Source organism: Epinephelus moara, chromosome 5 (assembly GCF_006386435.1).
Source record: "Epinephelus moara isolate mb chromosome 5, YSFRI_EMoa_1.0, whole genome shotgun sequence".
In the NCBI taxonomy this organism is placed as follows: Eukaryota; Metazoa; Chordata; class Actinopteri; order Perciformes; family Serranidae; genus Epinephelus; species Epinephelus moara.
In genome coordinates, this window is record NC_065510.1 from 23,384,602 (window position 1) to 23,403,431 (window position 18,830).

The 18,830-nt window shown below is 42.3% G+C and overlaps 1 protein-coding gene across 8 annotated transcripts in view; it reads right to left on the reverse strand.

Moving 5' to 3' along the window:
- The window catches only part of LOC126390446 (LIM and calponin homology domains-containing protein 1-like), a 33,993-nt gene that overhangs the window by 2,198 nt on the left and 12,965 nt on the right, over window positions 1-18,830 (reverse strand). For 2 of the 8 annotated variants that reach the window (XM_050044759.1, XM_050044757.1), the window contains exons 9-28: window positions 17,451-17,652; window positions 17,068-17,274; window positions 16,144-16,449; window positions 11,090-11,446; window positions 10,638-10,979; window positions 8,766-9,107; window positions 8,573-8,611; window positions 7,674-7,803; window positions 7,405-7,562; window positions 5,827-6,472; window positions 4,563-5,036; window positions 3,343-3,445; window positions 2,890-2,915; window positions 2,584-2,697; window positions 2,308-2,400; window positions 1,984-2,221; window positions 1,790-1,889; window positions 746-820; window positions 526-634; window positions 93-195 (exon numbers count right to left, since the gene is read on the reverse strand). In XM_050044759.1, the coding sequence (XP_049900716.1) occupies window positions 93-195; window positions 526-634; window positions 746-820; window positions 1,790-1,889; window positions 1,984-2,221; window positions 2,308-2,400; window positions 2,584-2,697; window positions 2,890-2,915; window positions 3,343-3,445; window positions 4,563-5,036; window positions 5,827-6,472; window positions 7,405-7,562; window positions 7,674-7,803; window positions 8,573-8,611; window positions 8,766-9,107; window positions 10,638-10,979; window positions 11,090-11,446; window positions 16,144-16,449; window positions 17,068-17,274; window positions 17,451-17,652 (4,164 nt within the window). The remainder of the gene's footprint in view (window positions 1-92; window positions 196-525; window positions 635-745; window positions 821-1,789; window positions 1,890-1,983; window positions 2,222-2,307; window positions 2,401-2,583; window positions 2,698-2,889; window positions 2,916-3,342; window positions 3,446-4,562; window positions 5,037-5,826; window positions 6,473-7,404; window positions 7,563-7,673; window positions 7,804-8,572; window positions 8,612-8,765; window positions 9,108-10,637; window positions 10,980-11,089; window positions 11,447-16,143; window positions 16,450-17,067; window positions 17,275-17,450; window positions 17,653-18,830) is intronic. The other 6 variants (XM_050044760.1, XM_050044758.1, XM_050044761.1 and 3 more) reach the window with 6 other exon arrangements.

Genomic DNA, 18,830 nt, shown 5'->3' on the forward strand with positions numbered 1-18,830 from the left:
CTAAGGATGTGAATGTAGTTCATGGGGGATTCTCACAACTAATGTGCTCTGTATGTGTGTGACAGTGTGTGTGTCATTGTGTGTGTTCTCACCCCGAGATGCAATATAGCACTCATGACAGCTCAGCAGTCCGTTACGAATCCGTACGTCAGTCCCTGTAGTGGCGTCACCCAGCTGCCCTTCACACACTCCACACTGAGAGACAAATACAGTTGACTATTAACATCATACACAGGGAGGGTTGTTTTACACAGGCTATCAAATGGTTTAATACGTCTCACAAAATTAAAGATGAGGAATATCGAAAATAAAGCTTGTGCTTTTTACTCCTGCAGAATATCAGCCAACTATCTGTCTTTCTTTATAGTGTTTGGAGATAATGTGATGGAGTGCACATGTTTTAGTAAACTCTGTTTATCTTCAAATCCTTCACACAGAAGCCAGAGATGCTGCTTCTGTGTGAAGTAAAATGAAGTATGAAGTACCCAAATTAGTGTGTATGTGTGTACCAGAGTAACACAGTACCTTAAAACACTGTATGTGGAAAAAGAGTCCCAGTGTATCGATGATCATAGCAGCTCCTTTTCCCAGAGGCTGAGAACAACCAGTACACAGTCTCTTCCCACTAACACACCTACACACACACAGGATGAAAACAGATATTAACGCATCTTCACTCCATTTAACAGTGAAACCTAATTTCTATCAGACGTGCAGTTGTGTATGTGTGTGCTCGCATCATTACCTGCTGGGTGAGGGAGGCTGAGGTGATGAAGGGGAGATCTGCTGTTTGCTTGTCACGGCGTCATGTGATTCAGACCTGTGGTGAGAAAACGACAGAAAATGAAATTTTCGCACATCCAAAATATTCGTAACATGTTTCAGATGATTGCTGTTTATACATCAGAAAAGTCTCTCAGGGTGCAAAAACAAAATTTACATTTTTGTCATCTGTGCTGTAGAGTGCTGGAGCACTATTCAATGAGACATAAAACACATTCATGCAGTTCCATTTGCTCTCCATTAAAATCTTGGCATTCTAATCAATAAGGAAACACGGATAACTTTTCCACGTGTGCTGCTATTAAATTAACGTAGCAATTTAGCATTAGCATAATTTAGCATTTACACATGATTGTCACCTTTGTCCACAGTGGCCCCAATTTAGCAAAAGTTAGACAGTCTTGCTTTCACTCACAATTACGTCATACGCTCATTCATTTGCTACCAAATTAGCTGGAATCCATTTACACAGAGAAGAGCATTTCAGGACGCTCCTCCAAGAATCGCCACCTTAACGTGGTGGAGGGATTTGCGTGTACCCGTGATCCTGGGAGCTGTGTTGTCCGCAGCTAATAGCCCCTGGTAGGGTCTCCCAAGGCAAAGTGGTTCCAGGGGAGGGGCCAGACTAAGAGTGATTCAAGAGGACGTTGATGACTTGGCATATTCGGACTTCCAGTACCTTGCCCAGTATGGGGACACCGGGGACACTCCCCTGGAGCTAGACCTGGGCGGTAACTTGCTAGCGAGCATCTGGTGGGTGGGCCTTGGGACATGGGGCCCAGTCAGGCTAAGCTTGAATAATTAATATGGAGCTAGCACCCTGTGGGCCCACCACCCACAGGGACAGGAATCAGGGTTGGGTGTATTGTGTGCCAGGCAGCAGGCAGGGGCGGGGCCCTGAGTGTGCTGATCCCTGGCACTGCTGACTTCACATACACTCAGGACAAAAATGCAGAGAACCCTAAAAGACATCATGGTACATGCACACAAAAGCATCCTTATATACCGTTTAACAATATGTGGCTGGTTCAGCTGAGGGTTGCGGTCCAGAGAGGCCGTCTTCCACAGTTCCTGTTTCTTTGAAGGTTCACCGTCACCTGCAGAATCTATAAAAATAAAGACATAAACTTTTATCTCAGAAACTCTGAGACTACACTCTTGAACTGAAATTGAAGGAGCGGTGCACACACATTAATATACCTCCTGCATCAGCGTGTATTTCTGCATGCATCTCACCCTGGAAAAAATGCAGCTTGGATGCGTGCTGATCCTCACTCCCAGGGGAGGGTCTTTGGCCGTTTTGCTGAGCAGGAACATTTCTTATTTCTGTCTTGTTGTTTTCTGGAGTTGATGGAGTCGTCCCCGTCTGTCCCGACTGCTGGTTTAATGAGCAGGTGGGATTTAAGGGTGTCACAGTCTCCTCCAAGATCTTTCTCTCCTGGAATTTGTATAAACAAAGTAAAGACACAACATATAAGACACACAAAAGCGTGTGATGCTTTGTCAGTCTGTGTGTGACTGTACCTCTTCATTGTGCTTCCTCTCCTCCTCCTCCACCTCAAGCTGGGCTTTCTCCCACTCCTTCTTCAGCTTCTCCTGCTCTCTCTGGTATTGCTCCTGCAGAGAAACACTGTACATGTTAAATACTGCATGCACCAGAAACACACATATGACACACACATAAACACACATGTATATACACAAATATATAATATACACACATCCAGTACACCCTGTGCCTTCTGTTTTCTGCTGAACATTCATGGTGCCATGCATATACACACCATTCCACCAGTGTACCTGTAGGAGGCGCTCCTGCTCCTGTTGCCAACTTTCCAGGCGTTTACGCTCCTCATTGGGGTCCCAGACCCAGTGATTAACACGTTTAGCCAAGTTCAACATGGGGGTCTCAATCTAACCAGACCCGACCGACAATCACGCACGCACACACACACATGTATACAGACCAAAAGGACAGAAAGAGAGGAAAGGTGAGAGGACAAAGTTTGACTACAGCGACTACTGGAGACGAAGGGTCAGGACAGAGTCAAATCTGAGAATGAAGGAGAAACAGAAAAAAAGATGGAGATGCTCGGAGATACTCACAGTCACACTGCTCTCCTCAAGCCCCTCTGTGGTGGAGAAAGACACAGAAACACACATCAGTACAAATATATATCAGAATCAGCATCAGCTTCATAGGCCAAGTATGTGTGCACATACAAGGAGTTTAAGGCTGGATTTAAGTTGCTCCGGATGTACTTATACAGATCAAATTATGGGGAAAAAATAAACAGACATACAGCTAAAAACAAGGATGACAAAGCTGAGCAAAGATATAAAATAAAAGACAGAAATAAACACAGAATGAACATATAAGTAGGTGAAAAAAGGGTATATAAATACATATAAAACATGACTAACATGTCTACATGTAAGTCAAGTGTTTAGGTAAATTGTAAATAAATACAATCACTGCAAAAGAAAGAAATTATACAGAATATCTGCAGCAAAAATCATGTTGTAAACTATAATACATACTATAATTTGCAGTGTTACCTGTGACAGTGGGAGAATATTCGTGCATGCTGTTTTGTGATGTAGCCGGCTGCACCTTGTTCTCCTCCACTGGACTCCCAGATAACCCAGAAGTACCGTTGACCTGAAAGTTAAAAATTCAACTACATGAATAAAACATTAACTGGAATAAATCACATACACTTTAATTATTGCTAAGTTTCAGGTCCCAAATATGCGATAACATTTAATATCTCCTTACTGTGTTTTCTTTCCAGGCAGTCGCTGGCTTCAGTTCATGTAAATGCAATATTAAAATCAAGCTGAGGAGACTGGAAACTTGCTTTACATAGGACATCCATCACAGTGAACAGCTGAGGGGTGTTTCAGGTCAAGCTCATGTCTCTGCACTGCGAGCTAAAACATATTTTATAAAGTTCCTAGACAAAGATTATATCTTACGTACATAATATTGCTGTTTTAAACGAAGTGCAACTGGCCACAGATTTGGGCAATAGCCAGATTTCTTGTCTTTATGTCTTAATTCTGAACTGTATATCATATTTATTGGTTTTATACTGCAGTATGAAGTCTAAGACAAATTTCCCCATGGGCACATTAAAGTTTTCTCTCATCTCTTGTCTTTCTGTTAGTGTTTTCACTTTGGGGTAATAAAGATAATAAGTAAAAATCTCCTCTGTTTCGGTGTATTCATGTGCTTCCAATACCCAAGTCAGCTGCTGAACTGCAACCTTTTAATGCAAAACCTAACTAAATTCACAATATCCTGTTTTAACAGCACCCATGTTACTTTCAGTTTGTCCCCTGGGTTTCATTTTCCACTAACACAGCTCGTAAATGGTAAGAAGAATCGAGGGCTGACGCTCGTGTGGTCTCAGGTGTCAAGACTTTCCATAAACACTTGAATGCACCAGGATGGCAAATCCATTAAAACAATTCACTCTTTATCTGTAGTCCATGCAGCGATCCAGTGATAGTGCAGCTTTGGCAGAGAGTAAAGGCAACAAAACCACCTTTCACAAGCTAATATGAAACTCCTGCATAGTGTATGGAAAGGAATTGAAACCTACGGGTGTCTGGATGGTTAGAAAAACATATTTACTCCAGACACAATATAAAAAATAGCTGTGTCCTTTATGAATATGGTCAGCGGTAGTGTAAAGCATTCATTATTTGAATTAAATGGGCTAACACACAAGAAACATGTGTTCTGTCCTTAAACATGCCACTTATGACATTACCTGTCCATTGCTGTGGATATCCGGATGATGTGGCTCCACATGTGTGAGCTCTGTCACAATAGTTGTCGTGATGGTACAGTTTCGGCCTCCAATCAGGGAGCTGATGGCCGAGCCTAAAGACGAAGTTGGTTTTTCTGTCTGTGGAGGCGGCATCTGTGGAGGAGGCGTCTGCTGCACCGTCTCCTGATTGGTCGTACTCTGCTCAGAGGGAACATCTTTCTCCGTCTGATTGGAGGGAACGTCTTTCTCTATCTCTTTGGAGGGAACGTGTTTCTCTGTCAGTGTGCAGGGAACGTCTTTCTCTGTTGGTTTGGGGGGAACGCTTGTTTCTGTATGTTTAGAGGGAACAGCTTTCTCAGTCTGCTCTGAGGGAACATCTTTGACCTCCAGTGGTGATTGCTGTGCAGAGATAGGTGGAGTGGAAGAAGATAAATCCTCCATCACATCTCCATTCACTCGCACCAACCCGTCCATCTGAGTGGGACACATGCATAGAGGTCAGGATTACGGGCATAATTTGATTTTTTAATTCAACATTTCCTACATAATGAGAGTCACACAAACTCACGGATGCCATTTTTATGTGTCTACAGGCAGTTTGAAGATTTGGTAAACTTTTAGCAAACTCTGTTGAACTCTTCTTAACAAATGTCTTTAGGAATAAATACAAAATTCTCCAATTCACAGTGTCGTTTGGGACTACTTCTTTTAAGTCAAATCCACAACATGCTGGAAACTACAGTGCAAACCAACACTGATGACAGAATATATGGAAAAATAAAACCATAGATAAATGGAATGAGCATGGTCGACCACATGAGCAGCGACCAGAAGCCTAGTCTGGGAACTAGTAGAACACTCTGTAAGTACATAAAGTACACATATGTGTTTTCATCCGATGTGTCTTGTGTCCACTAGAAAGTGGATCAGAGGTTTGACCTTCAATTATTTTATTTTGTTGTGAGAAATGATCAACATTAATACGTGAACCACATGTTGTTCAGTAAGATGAGCACTTTGTCTTTTGGAGAAGCTGAAAGATGCATTTCTGCTTTTTGAGGGAAGTTGATTGTTGTTGCCAGTGACTTATCATCAAACACACCTTCAAACAGCATGCAGAGAACTAAAAACGGCATCCATGTCACAGAGCAAGAAGTCAAAATGTTAAAACATCCTCAATACAACAGACACCTTAAGCATAGGGTCACTGAAGTGGAACGACTAAGTATCAGATGACGCTGACTGACTGATATGGAGCCCTCACCTTGACAGGTTTGTGTCCAGGCTGTGTGTTCCTGGGCTGGCAGTAGGGCTTGGCTGCCAGCAGGTGGACGGGTCTGGGGGATACAGATGGAGGGGAGGGGAGTGTGTGTACAGGCTGTGAGGTTTGAGGTTGCACTTGTGCAGTCTGAGGCGGAGTGTGTTTGGTCTGAGGCTCTGCACCTCCTGTGATCGGCTGTTCTTGATGTGTAGTTGGAGACTCGTTTGGTTTGGACTGAGGCTCATTCAGTTCTAGTGACTGAGGTGGCACGCTTTCTGAGTTTGTGATTGGGCTGAGTGGGCTGCCAAGTGTCGGGGAGCTGGGAGAGACAGAAGCTGATGTCTCTTGTTGAGCAGTTGGATCTGTTTCCATCTCTTCAGGGTCTGTGGGCGTCTGGTCTTGTGTAACAGGTGGCTCTGGTTTGTACAGAGGCTCTGATGTTTCATTGATAGGTGGTGTTGTTTTGTGCTCCTTGTCCACCTTAATAAGGTCGTGTTTGGGTTTTGAAGTGGATCTGGGCAGTTTCAGGCTGTCCAGTGTTGCGTCACTAATGGTGAAGCGAAGAGCGTATCGTTGTAAAACCATGGCGGCCTCCTCTGGAGTCGCTGCATTCCTGTAGGCTTCACACAACTCTGCCTCTCTGCGCTCCCTAGGAAAGAAAAAGGAAAAAGAAAGAATGAAGTGTTTCAGGTAGGAGTGCTGCCACGGAAGCTAAGCAAAGTACTGGTGTGGACGGGGGCTGCAGCTAAACTTATTCTAGCCACAGCAAACAATCAATATCAGTTCAAGTGTACGCTATATTTAGACTATCTTCACTTTCAGGTTCTCTACCCTTCTGTCAGACAGCTCTTTCAAACGGGGAACTAAAGCCGTTATCTATGCTCTCCTCAAAGCCAGACTGCTTTGACAAAAATACTCATTTTACCTTGCAGAAGATGGGAGTTGCTGGTCTACCTCTGCCTCAATCAGTTAGTTTAATCCGTGTTGGTGCTCCTGCCTGATTCACTAAACTGGGGGCATGCTTACCGTCATCTACTGTTGGCAATACACTGACTGGAGTACCTCATACAACCCCACTTCAAAATATCTGAACTATCCCTTTAAAACCGCCCAGTTCTTGGGCGGTTGCTTCAACTACAGATTGTACTTCCACATTAGGACACAGGAAGTATAGACGTGAATCAAGAGAGTGACCTGCCCTGCTCTCTCTCAAACTCAGACCATACTCCGCTCAAACGATAAAACTAGGTGATGCTAATGAAATATAAGATATTCAGGCTTACTGTTTAACTCTAATTCGAGATTGTTTGTTACCAGCTGGTCGCCACTTTGTTTCTGGACAGGCAACTTGCATTACGTCACCCACCAGTGCATTCTGGTAGTTTTCTACCTCTTGAGCAAAAGCAAATGCTACAGTCATTTTTCTCTGTTTTCTCTGGTCATGTTGCACCCATTTCAAAAGTATTTGCATCTGTCCACTCTATAGACAGCCTAGTTTTACAAAAAGACCGTCTTTCGAGCACTAAAATAGTACTTTTTTGGACATGTGCAAAATTACTAAGGCCTAAATATCATCCTTACTTCTCCTCCACGATCTCTTTGTAGGTCTTAATGCTTTTCCTCTTATTGCTTTCACTTCTCTCCTCCTTCATCCTTTTCTCCATCCTCTTTCTCTCTTCCTCTTTCCTGATCAGTTCCTGTGATGCGCTGCGGCGGCGATTCTTCCAGCGAGCCAAGTCCTGTCACAGGTTCACAGTGTCACATGGTGGCAGTCTTAATTTAGCACATTGCTAGTGCATATTAATAAAATAAAGCCAACATTCTCAGTTTAAGTATCACAAGTCTCTTACATTTTGCCAGTGGTCGTCATCTTCCTGAAAGTTGTTGTACTGTTCGTGCATGCGCTCATATCGCGATTGGCTCAGTGGTGGCAAGTGTCCCACCTCGTCCTCGTTAAGCATGTCACTCATACTCACGCTCCTAGAGAGGAAGAAAAAGACAGTTTAATCTTGTTTAAATTACTGAATGACTTGACCCAACATATTCACTTTGTCCAATTTGGCTCTGGAAAACTGAAAATATTGAATCTTAATTCAGTCATTGTTTTCGTCAGCTACTTCTGTGATACAAAATTTCAAACAACATATGCGCGGTTATATAGAAATAATAACAAACATTCAATGATTGAAAAGGAACAGGGAAGAAAACAAAATGCTCCCCTTCTCAAAATGGAAAAAGCAAGACACACTCAGACACAACCAATATCAGTCCACTAACACAAACATTACATTGTCATCCTTATTGTTCTTTTCTGTGTGTAGTGAATTTATATTAGTTGTGTATGTGCTGTCCCACACCTCCACACAATAACAAAAATATGTCAGGGTGTTTGCATAAATTAATCACAAAGAAATTAAACAAGCAACTGCACAAACTTAAAAACTCAATTTATTTAGGCAGGCCAGACACATTAATTCAACTTAATAAGGGAGTAGTTAATATTAGTGTGTGCGTTTTATTGAATGACGAAACAAACAAGCAAAAACAATGCAAAACAGAATGACATTAAGATGTCAATAAAAAGCAGGATGTTAATAAGGAGTCATGATGTGACAATGCAGAGCAATGAGTATAATGTTAGTGAGTCGTATAATAATATATTTTTGGACTGTACTCTTGAAATCGAACGTGCACAGCGTGTACATTGTCGTCATGCAGATGTTCATCAAGGTTCACACCGAAGACTTACTCAGTGTCCTCAGACATAAAAGCAACTCTCCGGCTCATCCTAAAACAGTAACAGATAGAGTGGATGAGAGGAAACAGCAGGTGAGGGAATGGGCAGCAGCATTAATGCTAATGTCACACTTCAGAGCTACATGAGAGCTAAATCTGAGAAGGGGACAGATGAAGACACAAAAGGAGCTGAATGGGAATCTCACATGATGGGAGGTAGATTATCGTCATCCAGCCAGAACGGTTTCTTTCGTGGTTGCTCGTTCACGTCCTTCTTTTTCTCATCCACCTTTTCCTCAGCTCTTTCCTCGACACTCTGCTTTTCAAGCTCTGCCTTCACTTTAAAAGTCTGAGCATGAGCAGGACTGGACGGAGGGGTGCGCAATGGAGAGGAGGGGGGCTCAGTCACATTTGTGACAGAGGTGTTAGGGATTGTCATGTCTTGCTTTCCATCCTCGTCCTGTATCTCCCTCAGCCCTGCATGCTTACAGAGGATCGGGGCTTTGGAGGGCAGGGCTTGAGGTTCTGCTGCCACGGTAACACTGCTGCTAAAATCCAGTGACAAGGTCAAAGTTACCAGGAAATACTGATCAATGGGTAAATCAAGACTGCATCACAGACAAGAGACGACTGCAGCTGATCTCTGCTCAGCTCTTCAGTTTTAGCTAAGTTCGATGTCTTATTCACGCCTTATAGTATCTAGTCATGCAGATAGTTTTGGTTTTATCTGCAGAGGTTGTGAGATATCAGCAACATCCTGAAAAGAATTGTGTTTGTGCAGCTCAAAACATTGAACAATTACATATAAAATTCAAAAGCAACATCTTACAGAAAATGTTAGTTTGGATAATGAACAGATCTCACTGTGATCAGTGATTATTGGAAGTTCTTTTTTTCTGAAGATAACACCCCTATGAAAACTAATGACAGCAAGTTGGATTACGGAGAGAGCAAGGGGTCATTCTTTGGATACGTTTTTTGTAAGTCCCCCTTCTGTATTCAAGGATAATACTAAATTGCTTGAGTACCCCAACTAACCACTTAAATCAATAAATCAATTAATAGATTGATAGTTCAAGCCATATTTACTTGTGTCTTAGGCACTTGCAAAGTTAAAGAGACAGATATCTCATAACCTGGGAAATAAAACCAAAACTATCAGTCTGGCTAGATAACACCACAGGTAAGTAAAAAAAAATCGCAAGTTGCTGTTACAGTAAATGTGTTGGTTGTGTGACTATGTGTGGCTGTGCTGATGTTGTACAGTGAGGAGACAGCAGTTAACATTGACTGTCTGCTAACTTATTTTGTCAGTTTGTTTATTTGTTTTTGTGTTTTTGTTATTTATTTTATGTGGGGACCGCAGATGGAAACTAGCTGTCAGCTAAATCTGGTGTTATGCATCTCTCCTTGTGATTCAAGATTAATGTTTACAACAACAAAAAAAAAAAAATTATCTGTATAATTAGTACCAAGTTACATAGTTCTTTCCCCAAAACCTACAAGGAAATTATTAGGAAATAGCTGTTCGCTTTGTTTGTAATTTGGGCAAACGACCCCAAGACTTTAAAAAACTAGAGAGTAGAGTAGCAGCTGTGTCGCCCCTAGGTGACTAAGCAGTGATCTACACTTTAAATACAAACATAACAGCCGCTCAATACTCAACTAGAGCCAAACAACCAAAGTCATGGCAAACAAAGTCAAGGTTAAACCTCAACAGCAAAAAAACAAAAGGCCAGAATCCAAGCACAAACTTCATCAAGCCATATGAGAACCATAACTCCAAGAATCCAATCCCAACAGCAAATCAAAGTCGACCGGTTCTTTCATATACAAATAATACAAATGAAACCACATCAAGCGTCCAGCTGCAGGCATTCAAACATGGAACCAAGACAACATCACACTTGGGTCAGGATCCACTATAAATCATCCACAGAGATGTATTAGTGTTAGATCTGCAGGCCATTTAACTTGTAAACATAATCAAACCTTCGTCTCTGCCAGTAAAATATGTTTGTTAGTTGCAGTAGTTGGCCGACACCACAATCTCTTCATCATTCAAACACAGTAAATACCTCTCACAAGCCATCTTCTCTGTGAGTTTAGGTCTGCTGTGTAGTGGCTTCATTGCAGACACTGGGGCGATGTTATATTTAACTGATCCAGGCACTGGGAGGAACTGGTTGAGGGACTGGTTTGTTCTGGCTGCACTCTGTTTTTGGAATGATCTGGTCCTTCGTGCCATCATATCATCCTTCTCCAAGTCAGGCAGAGGCTCATTTTCATCATACTCGTCATCATCATCATACTCTCGTTCGCTGTGAGACGTTGCTCGGATGACAATCGTGTCAGGATGCGGTTGAGGTGTTTCCATGGGAACTCTGGGTGGCTGCTGCTCAATTCTATGAGAGAAACTCCTATAATTGAAATAACTAAACATCAAGTTGGAGAATCTCTTTGAGGATGCAAACCACACCAAGCGTGTTAGTGCCTCCGCACACTGTTAGACACACAAATCTCTGCCCACCTGACGTTGAGTTTCTTGCCCCTGTCTGCCTGCACTTTCCTTTTGTTCCGCGGAGCAGCATCAGTGGTGACGTCCCCTTGTGTGCCGCGCTTAGTGCTGGGCAGAGGCAGGAAACGGTTGTAAGTCACTGTAGAGGCGCTTTGTTTATGGAAAACTCCCGTCCTCCTCGCCATCATGTCGTCTTTCCGAAGATCTGGGATTCTTTCCTCTTCCTCCTCATCCTCCTCCTCTGCTCTCTGTTCATACTGAGCCAGACGTGCATCCAGCTCAGCAGCAGAAGGAGGGGTTTCAGGGGTGCAGGGCGGGAGGTCAGCAGAAGGAGGGGTGGGTTGATTGAGGTCAGCTCCATCTACCTGCCTGTGAGAGCGTCACACAAAGCTCAAACTGTGGCAAAAAGGATGGAAACTATAGTCTTAAAATCCAGGCATGACCATGCAGAACAGCAGGCCACAGGTGGCCACCAAGAGCACAGAACACGGATTGTAAAGAAGAAAAAATGTCAAACTAAAAACCATTCATGAGAGTGTCTTAGCAACAGATAAAAAAGGGTTAGAAAAAAACATGCAAAACTAATGCAAATCTACAATAAAAAAATAAAAAATAAAAGACCTGCTACGACATTTTAAACTCTTTGACCATCAGAGCCACGTGAAAATCTCCACCGATGAAAGGTTTTGATTGTATGAAACATTTCTGAAACATGTATCATAAGTGAACAGACATCTAAGGAGAAAAAGGTTTACAGAATCATTACAGAAACACATTAATTGGACTCTCTGTAGCCCAACCAGGATTTCTGTGGCTGATATATTGGCCAATATTTACATTAAATCATGACATAAATAAACACTTACGATAAGAATAGCCAAAACTTGCCAACTTGCCAGTGCTCTCTTATCAAATATGTAATGAAGATATTGTTCGAAAACTACCTAAAACATATCTTTTTACTTGTCAGCCCATCCGCAGTTTCTTTTTACTTGCATTTACATGCCAGTTATGATATATTTGCAATGAGCTAATATCAGCCGATTTATCAGCCTGGCTGATTTCTATACTTCTACTTGTCACAGCAGCATGTACAAGCATGCATGTATGTGTGTGCATAGGTGTAGATTTCAGGGGGGATGTAGGGGACATGTCTCCTACTAAAAACAAGACAGTAGAAGACGACTTTAATTTTGACAAAATCCTAAAAATTGATGAAGACAACGCACAAATTGGTGCACAAAAATTCACCAGAATGGAGGGAATTAAGTGTTTAATGCTAAAAATGTTCTTGCGGAGGACCCCGTTTCATATGTGTACCCCCCAGTGTTGAAACAAAACCTACACCCTTGTGTGTGTGCCTGTGTTTCCTATTAAACCTACAAGCAAATCAGCACAATGCAGAGAGGTGCATCCAAACGACCTCATTTACTAATTCAAATGAGCCTGAAATGTGAAACATCTTTCAAAACGACATAGACAAGCAGTTTACTTAAACCATTTATTTAGTAATAAACAGAGATTAACCTAGTTATCTCTCAATACAGGTCACACTAATGCAAAAAGCTTTGGATTAAAGCCACTGTTGCCTAAGATGTCTTGTATTTGGCCTTGTCCATACCTGCGTTCCCGCTCTGAAAGCTGGGAGCCCAGGCCAATGGTAGGCATGGCTACAGTTGTCTTGGAAAGGAGTCGTCTTAGCAACTCCGTCTCCTCCCCTTCACTTGACGTGACTGTGTCTATTGGCTGCCCGATCTCAGTCACGCCCCCAAAGGTCACAACTTTGCTGTGACCTCGTCCAGCCTTTGCTGATCCGCTGAAAGGACTTCCATAATTTTTCTGCAGACAAGCCTGACACACAGGGGCCGGGCTAGCCTCACTGTAGATGCAATCTCGCAGATGAACACAGGCGTACAATCACACACAACACACAGCCAGCAAAAGGGCAAAAGAGGGTGGAAAAGAAACCATGAGCAATCAGAGACAGAGGAGCAGACTGTGAGGACAAAGGAAGAATGAGGTGGAAATGATGAATCAGACAGGAAGTGTGGATGGACAGAAGAGCACAAAGCATGTGGTTATGCACTAAAATCCCTTCAACACATACGTACAATCACAACATAGCCCCCCAAGTATTTTATCTGCTCTAGGTAGCCATATTTTCCCGGTAACTGCTGCTCCACTGGGAACACAAAAAACTCTTTATCCTATGTAATGACATCAGCGCAGAGACAGAAAAACAAAGCCGAGGCAGTGCACACAGCCAACAGTCGCCTCTCTTTTGGTCACACACACAGAGGCTCACACACACGGGCCAATTCCCTGCTCTGTTTCAATGCCTGTCAAAGAAGACTGAGGAGGCCTGAAGTGTACAATAGTGAGGAGAATAAACAAGCAGATGAGAACATGGGGAGCAGCAGAGAGAAGAAGAGAAGGGAGACTATCTCTGAGGGGATATATGGCTGTTTACAAAAGGATACACAGGACCAAAGACAAACAGAGCTGAAACTGATGAAATACTGACAAGCAGACATTGGAAGTATATTTTAGGGTTGTTTTCAGATATTTTTGACTGTGTTTCTAACGATAAAAGATGAAGAGGAGGAGGCTTAAAGGTCCAGTGTGTAGGATTTAGGGTGATATATTAGCAGAAACAACACATATTAAATAAGTTTTCTTTAGTGTTTACTATTTTTTTTATACCCAAGATTGATCCGTTTATATCTACATTGGGAGTGGGGGGACGTTTCTGGATATCACCATGTTGCACCGCAATGTTCCTACAGTAGCCCAGAACGGACAAACCAAACACTAGATCCAGATAAGGCCATTGGCGTTTTCGCGTTTTCACTTTGGCCACTGTAGCTAGAAGTCCGTCTGTGACAAACAGTATCGGCAAAACACTGACTTTTAAAGAGAAACTGCTTTATTTAATGTTTTTGCCAGTTTTAATCACTGTGTCTGTTTGTTTTGGAGAGGAAGAGCTATGGCTACAGCTTGACTAGGCCATTTAATTGGACTACTGTCCCTGTCCCAGTATACAAGCACAGGAGGGGAATCAATTTATTGACCTAAGTATGTCTGACTAAGTGGCTATATGCCCCCCTTTCAGCTTGTTATTATTGGACCTATTACATCACAGACCAAACAATCGACAAACAAGTTAGCTACAGTTAGCTAGCAACAAACTGGTATCATGGTGGACAACTTTACAGCTCTGTACATCACGTACGTGCTATACGTTTTGCTTTTTGTACAGATGAAATGCACGCTGGATGTAGATTTCGCCATGTTGTTAGTAGCTTCTTCTATTATGCATTTAATGGTATTCGACTTCCAGATAAAAGCCTGGGGCAGAAACTGTGGAGCTTACGCAGAGCGTCTAAGCCAGTTTGGGTCCGATTAACTGTATACATCCAGGAGTAATTTGAATCCCAATCGCATTTTCTGAGTGTGTTAGTCCAACTTTGAGAATTTAGTATGATTTCAATCAGACTAACATGTTTACATGTATTTTAAAAGTCCAGTTTTAGTCGCACTTACACAATAAATCAATTTTCTCTAATGTCATGTAAATGTTCTGACTGGAATTCTAACCAGGAGAAGTTTCAGCTGGTTGCAATCTGCAAGGTTGCAAAAAATCACTCTTCACATTATAGATTAACCTGTTGATATCTTTTGATTACAAAATCAATAATTTAATGTGTAACATGTCAGAGAACAGTGGAAAAATACCCATGATGATTCCCCTGAGCCCAAGGAGACAAATTGATTGTTTATCTGTCTTAATAGTCAAAACCCTGACGATATCCTTTTTATAAAGATATAAAACAGAAAAAAAGTAGCAAACTCAAACATTTGTGAAGCTAGAACCAATGTTTTTTTGGGTATTTTTGCGAAACAAATGACTTGGAATAACAGGTTGACATTTTGGTAAATACACTTATTTGTTCTCGTGCTCTCGTGGATGGGAATATTGATGCCACTGTCACATGAAAAAGTAAATATGAAGCTACAGAGAGCTTCAGCCATAAGATGAACTCAGCGCAAAGACTGGAAATAGGGTGATTAAAGTCATGATCCTGAACTCTTCCAAAAAGTAACTCTTTGGAGTTTACTGCCAATAAGTGTGAACAACAGTGATCAATGATGCTGAAACTAAAGATGCAAAAAGAAAAGTAAAAGTTAAGTAAAGTAAAGAAGGTGTTGGTTTTTATTTTACTGCTCCACCTCGTATGCATTCACAAAATAAGCTGTTGTTGCAATGATATTTGGACTTCTGAGACAGAGTCATGAAACTTTGTCACTTCAGACAATGTGTACTGACGTGTAGCACTTTGGTGAGGACTCAAGTCAAGTCCCCTGTGTATTTAACCCACTGTTTGTGAGGGTTTGAAATAATATTTAGGCTGGGCTGCAACTTCATATGAAAGTCTCTGCAGATTAAAGATCCTCTCCTGCCTGTAATGATCTGTTTCAAACTGAAAGTAAAACTAGAAGCACAAACACACTGCACATCCTCCCAGTCATTAACACACCACACACTCAACATCCAGCAGCATTTAAGTGCTTTGTATTGCATGTGTGCTGAAGCAGAGAGTGTGATGGGCACCTGGGTTCAGTCATCTTGAGTCTCTCCCACTTCTGCATATCTGCCTCGCTAATGGAGGCAGTAACAAAGCTCACTGGTCCATCCCTGTGAGGGAGGGGCTTACTCTGAGCCCGCCTCCGAGCCAGGTCATCCTTCTGCTTATTAGGCATCGCCTTAACCTCTCCCCCATCTTCCTCCTCATCCTCCTCTTCCTCATGGCGAGGGGTGGATTTAAGGAAGGGGTTGTCTCTGCGTGTAATGATGTCAGGGACTGCTTCCTTTTCACTGTCCAATCACAGAGCCAGTACGAAGGCATCACACAGCACACATCAAAGTGGAGCACACACGTCAAACCACAAGTGACCACAACACCCAAAGAAGAAAAAAAGAGCAGGAACATGGAAGAGGATATTTAGCAGTGAGTTAGAGAGAAGATGGAAGAAAAACAGCTCCACACACACAAACACTGGCTAACCTGATCTCCTTCTCCTGCAGCGTTTGCTGCGAGGCTCGTCTAATGCCTTCCCATCGCTCTCGGTCTTTGTCACTACATACAGGTGGAGGGACAAACTGATGCACTTTGGGAGCGACGGGGCCGCGAAGAGCTCGTCTGGATGCCAGGTCGTCTCTCTGAACATCGGGGACTTTCCTCACCTCTGCCTCCTCTTCTGCGTCAGAGGAGTCCAATGCAGATTTGTTAGAGCTCAAAAAGTCATTTTCGCAGCGAAGGATGATGTTTGGGGACGGTGACCTCACTTCCCGGTGCTCCATTGTGGGAGGGCTGAGGTTGGAGATGGAATGTCGTAGAAGGGTAATTTCAGACATTATTAAAAATCCATTGTTGCATGTTGTGAGCAGAGGTGGGGACATGCAACGTTCAGATTTGACATTCGTCTACAAATACTGTCATATGGCATAGTCCCGTTGATTAGTCATACTTTACAGGCAAATGTATGACTGTGTGCGCCAGAGTTAACACACCAACCAGGGAGCAATTCATGACCATTGAAATCTAATATTGACAACTGACATGATGTTAATCAACCTCTTCCAGATGTGGACCACAGAGAAGTACCAAGCAGTTAGTCAGATCTCTACGCCAACACAAAACTAATCATTAATGAGTCAGTTTGCTGCACACAGATAGCTACACAAAACCAAACATCAAACCTCGGCACCAGTTTGAGTGCAGCACCACCAAAAAAAACCACACAAACAGAATTACCATCGTAACAATCTGTTAGTGAACACGACCAAACTGTCAAACATCAGCACCAGTGTGAGTGGAGCACCACGAAAAAAAACACACACAAACACAATTACCATCATAAAGATCCGTTAGTGAACACGACCAAACTGTCAAACCACAGCAGCAGCTCTCATGCCCCTCCTCTCTGACCTGCTGTAGCGAACGGCAGCAGGCAGCACTTTAATTCCTGCCTTCTCCAACATCTGCAGCCTCCTCTGCTCCACCGATTCCCGGGTCACCTTTTCCTCTTCCTGTTTTACTTTTTCCCCATTGTTCTCAAGTGCCCAAGTGACAGTCTTAGGAGTTTTGTGGTGTGGTCCAGTTTTTTTAGGCTGCTCTGGAGTGGCTTGGGGGTGACTGGGGAACAGCGTGTAATGGCAGGGAGAGATTAGGGATGAGGTAGTTTGTGTGTCCTGTGTGATTTACCTTTTCCTTCTGCTGAGTTTGTCTATTTTTCCAGCACTTAATAAGTTGTATATAAAATGCATGAGTTGCATCTTAATTATCTATTGCGCTGCCGTGACGGTCATTACCTCCGCTGCTCTCCTTCCTCTGTGTGTGGTTTTCGGCGTGGAGTTGGGATGTAGGAGCTGGCGTTGGTTCGGTTGGGAAGAAACTGGTTAAAGGGAATGGAGCATCTTGATTCACTGCTGGCCGTCCGTCTGGCCAACATGTCATCCTTTCGCACATCTGGCCTTCTGTTGGGGGCATCGGCCTCTGAGTCGCTGCCTCGCCCTGGGCAACAAAGAGCGATGGAGCATAAAAGAGAAAAGAGTGAAGAAGGTTAGAAAGTATGTCAGGAGTTATTTTTAATTGGTCCCTGCATAATAACCTCTACAAACGCTGTTTGATTCTCAAGACAAATTAGCTCCATGTTACACTAAAAGTTCATAATATCTTCGATGCCAATTGTTCCATGTCGGTAAGTGCAAACATTAAAAACATAAAATGGACCATGACATGTTTATGTTAAGTTTTTAGACACTTAAAAGCATTTTGAATATTAGGGTTAGTACGTAGTGAAATCAGCACTATATTTGTTCACAGGACTGCCCTTCTACCACCATATTAAATTTGTAAAGACTGACAAGGTAGTTATATGTCGGGCTGCATGATATGAGGAAAACATGCATGTGTTGAATATTACAATAACGATATATTAAAGTATACTCAGTCCACCTCTCTGCTGCTATTTACTGCTGAAATACAACAAATTGCTTGTTGAATTAATTATTTTCATCATTCTTTTACTGAACAAATTGAACATTTAAGTGTACACGAAAGGCACCAATAAAAAAAAGAATGATAGTTACATTTTAAATGCAATTTTCTACTGATGCTCTGTTCCCAAAGTACTCCCTGAGTACAATCTCGCAGTCTTTCACCATGCGTTTATCGTGCATGTTGACATTGTCATGACAATAAGACAACGATATATTGTGCAGCCCTAATCCTAACCCTTTCCAATCTCACAATGAAGGTTTTTTATGTGAGTTCCTTTGGAAATTTTACAATATTTTTTTTGCTTCATTACAACCACTGGTCTTATTTTTGTAGTTATGGCCTTTATTTCTATTAGTAATAATAACAGGTTAATTGCTGAGTTAATAAATGGGGCAACTTTGCTACAAAGAAGTCAGACAGGCAAGAAACATGACCACTTGTACATATTTTTAACAGACTTCTAGGTTAGTCATATTTTATGGAGGACAATAAGGGATTAACACCATTCAGCTAGGCTGCTGGCTTGTTTACAACCTGTCGGATGTTCCAAAATCTTTCAAAATCTCTCTTTCAACTTTTAGTGTTCACATAACTGATAAAAATACTGACCAAAATGGCAACAATATGACCCAAGTTATATTACAGCAGAATTATGCTTTAGATGTAACTGCAACAGCATTATGTGGGCA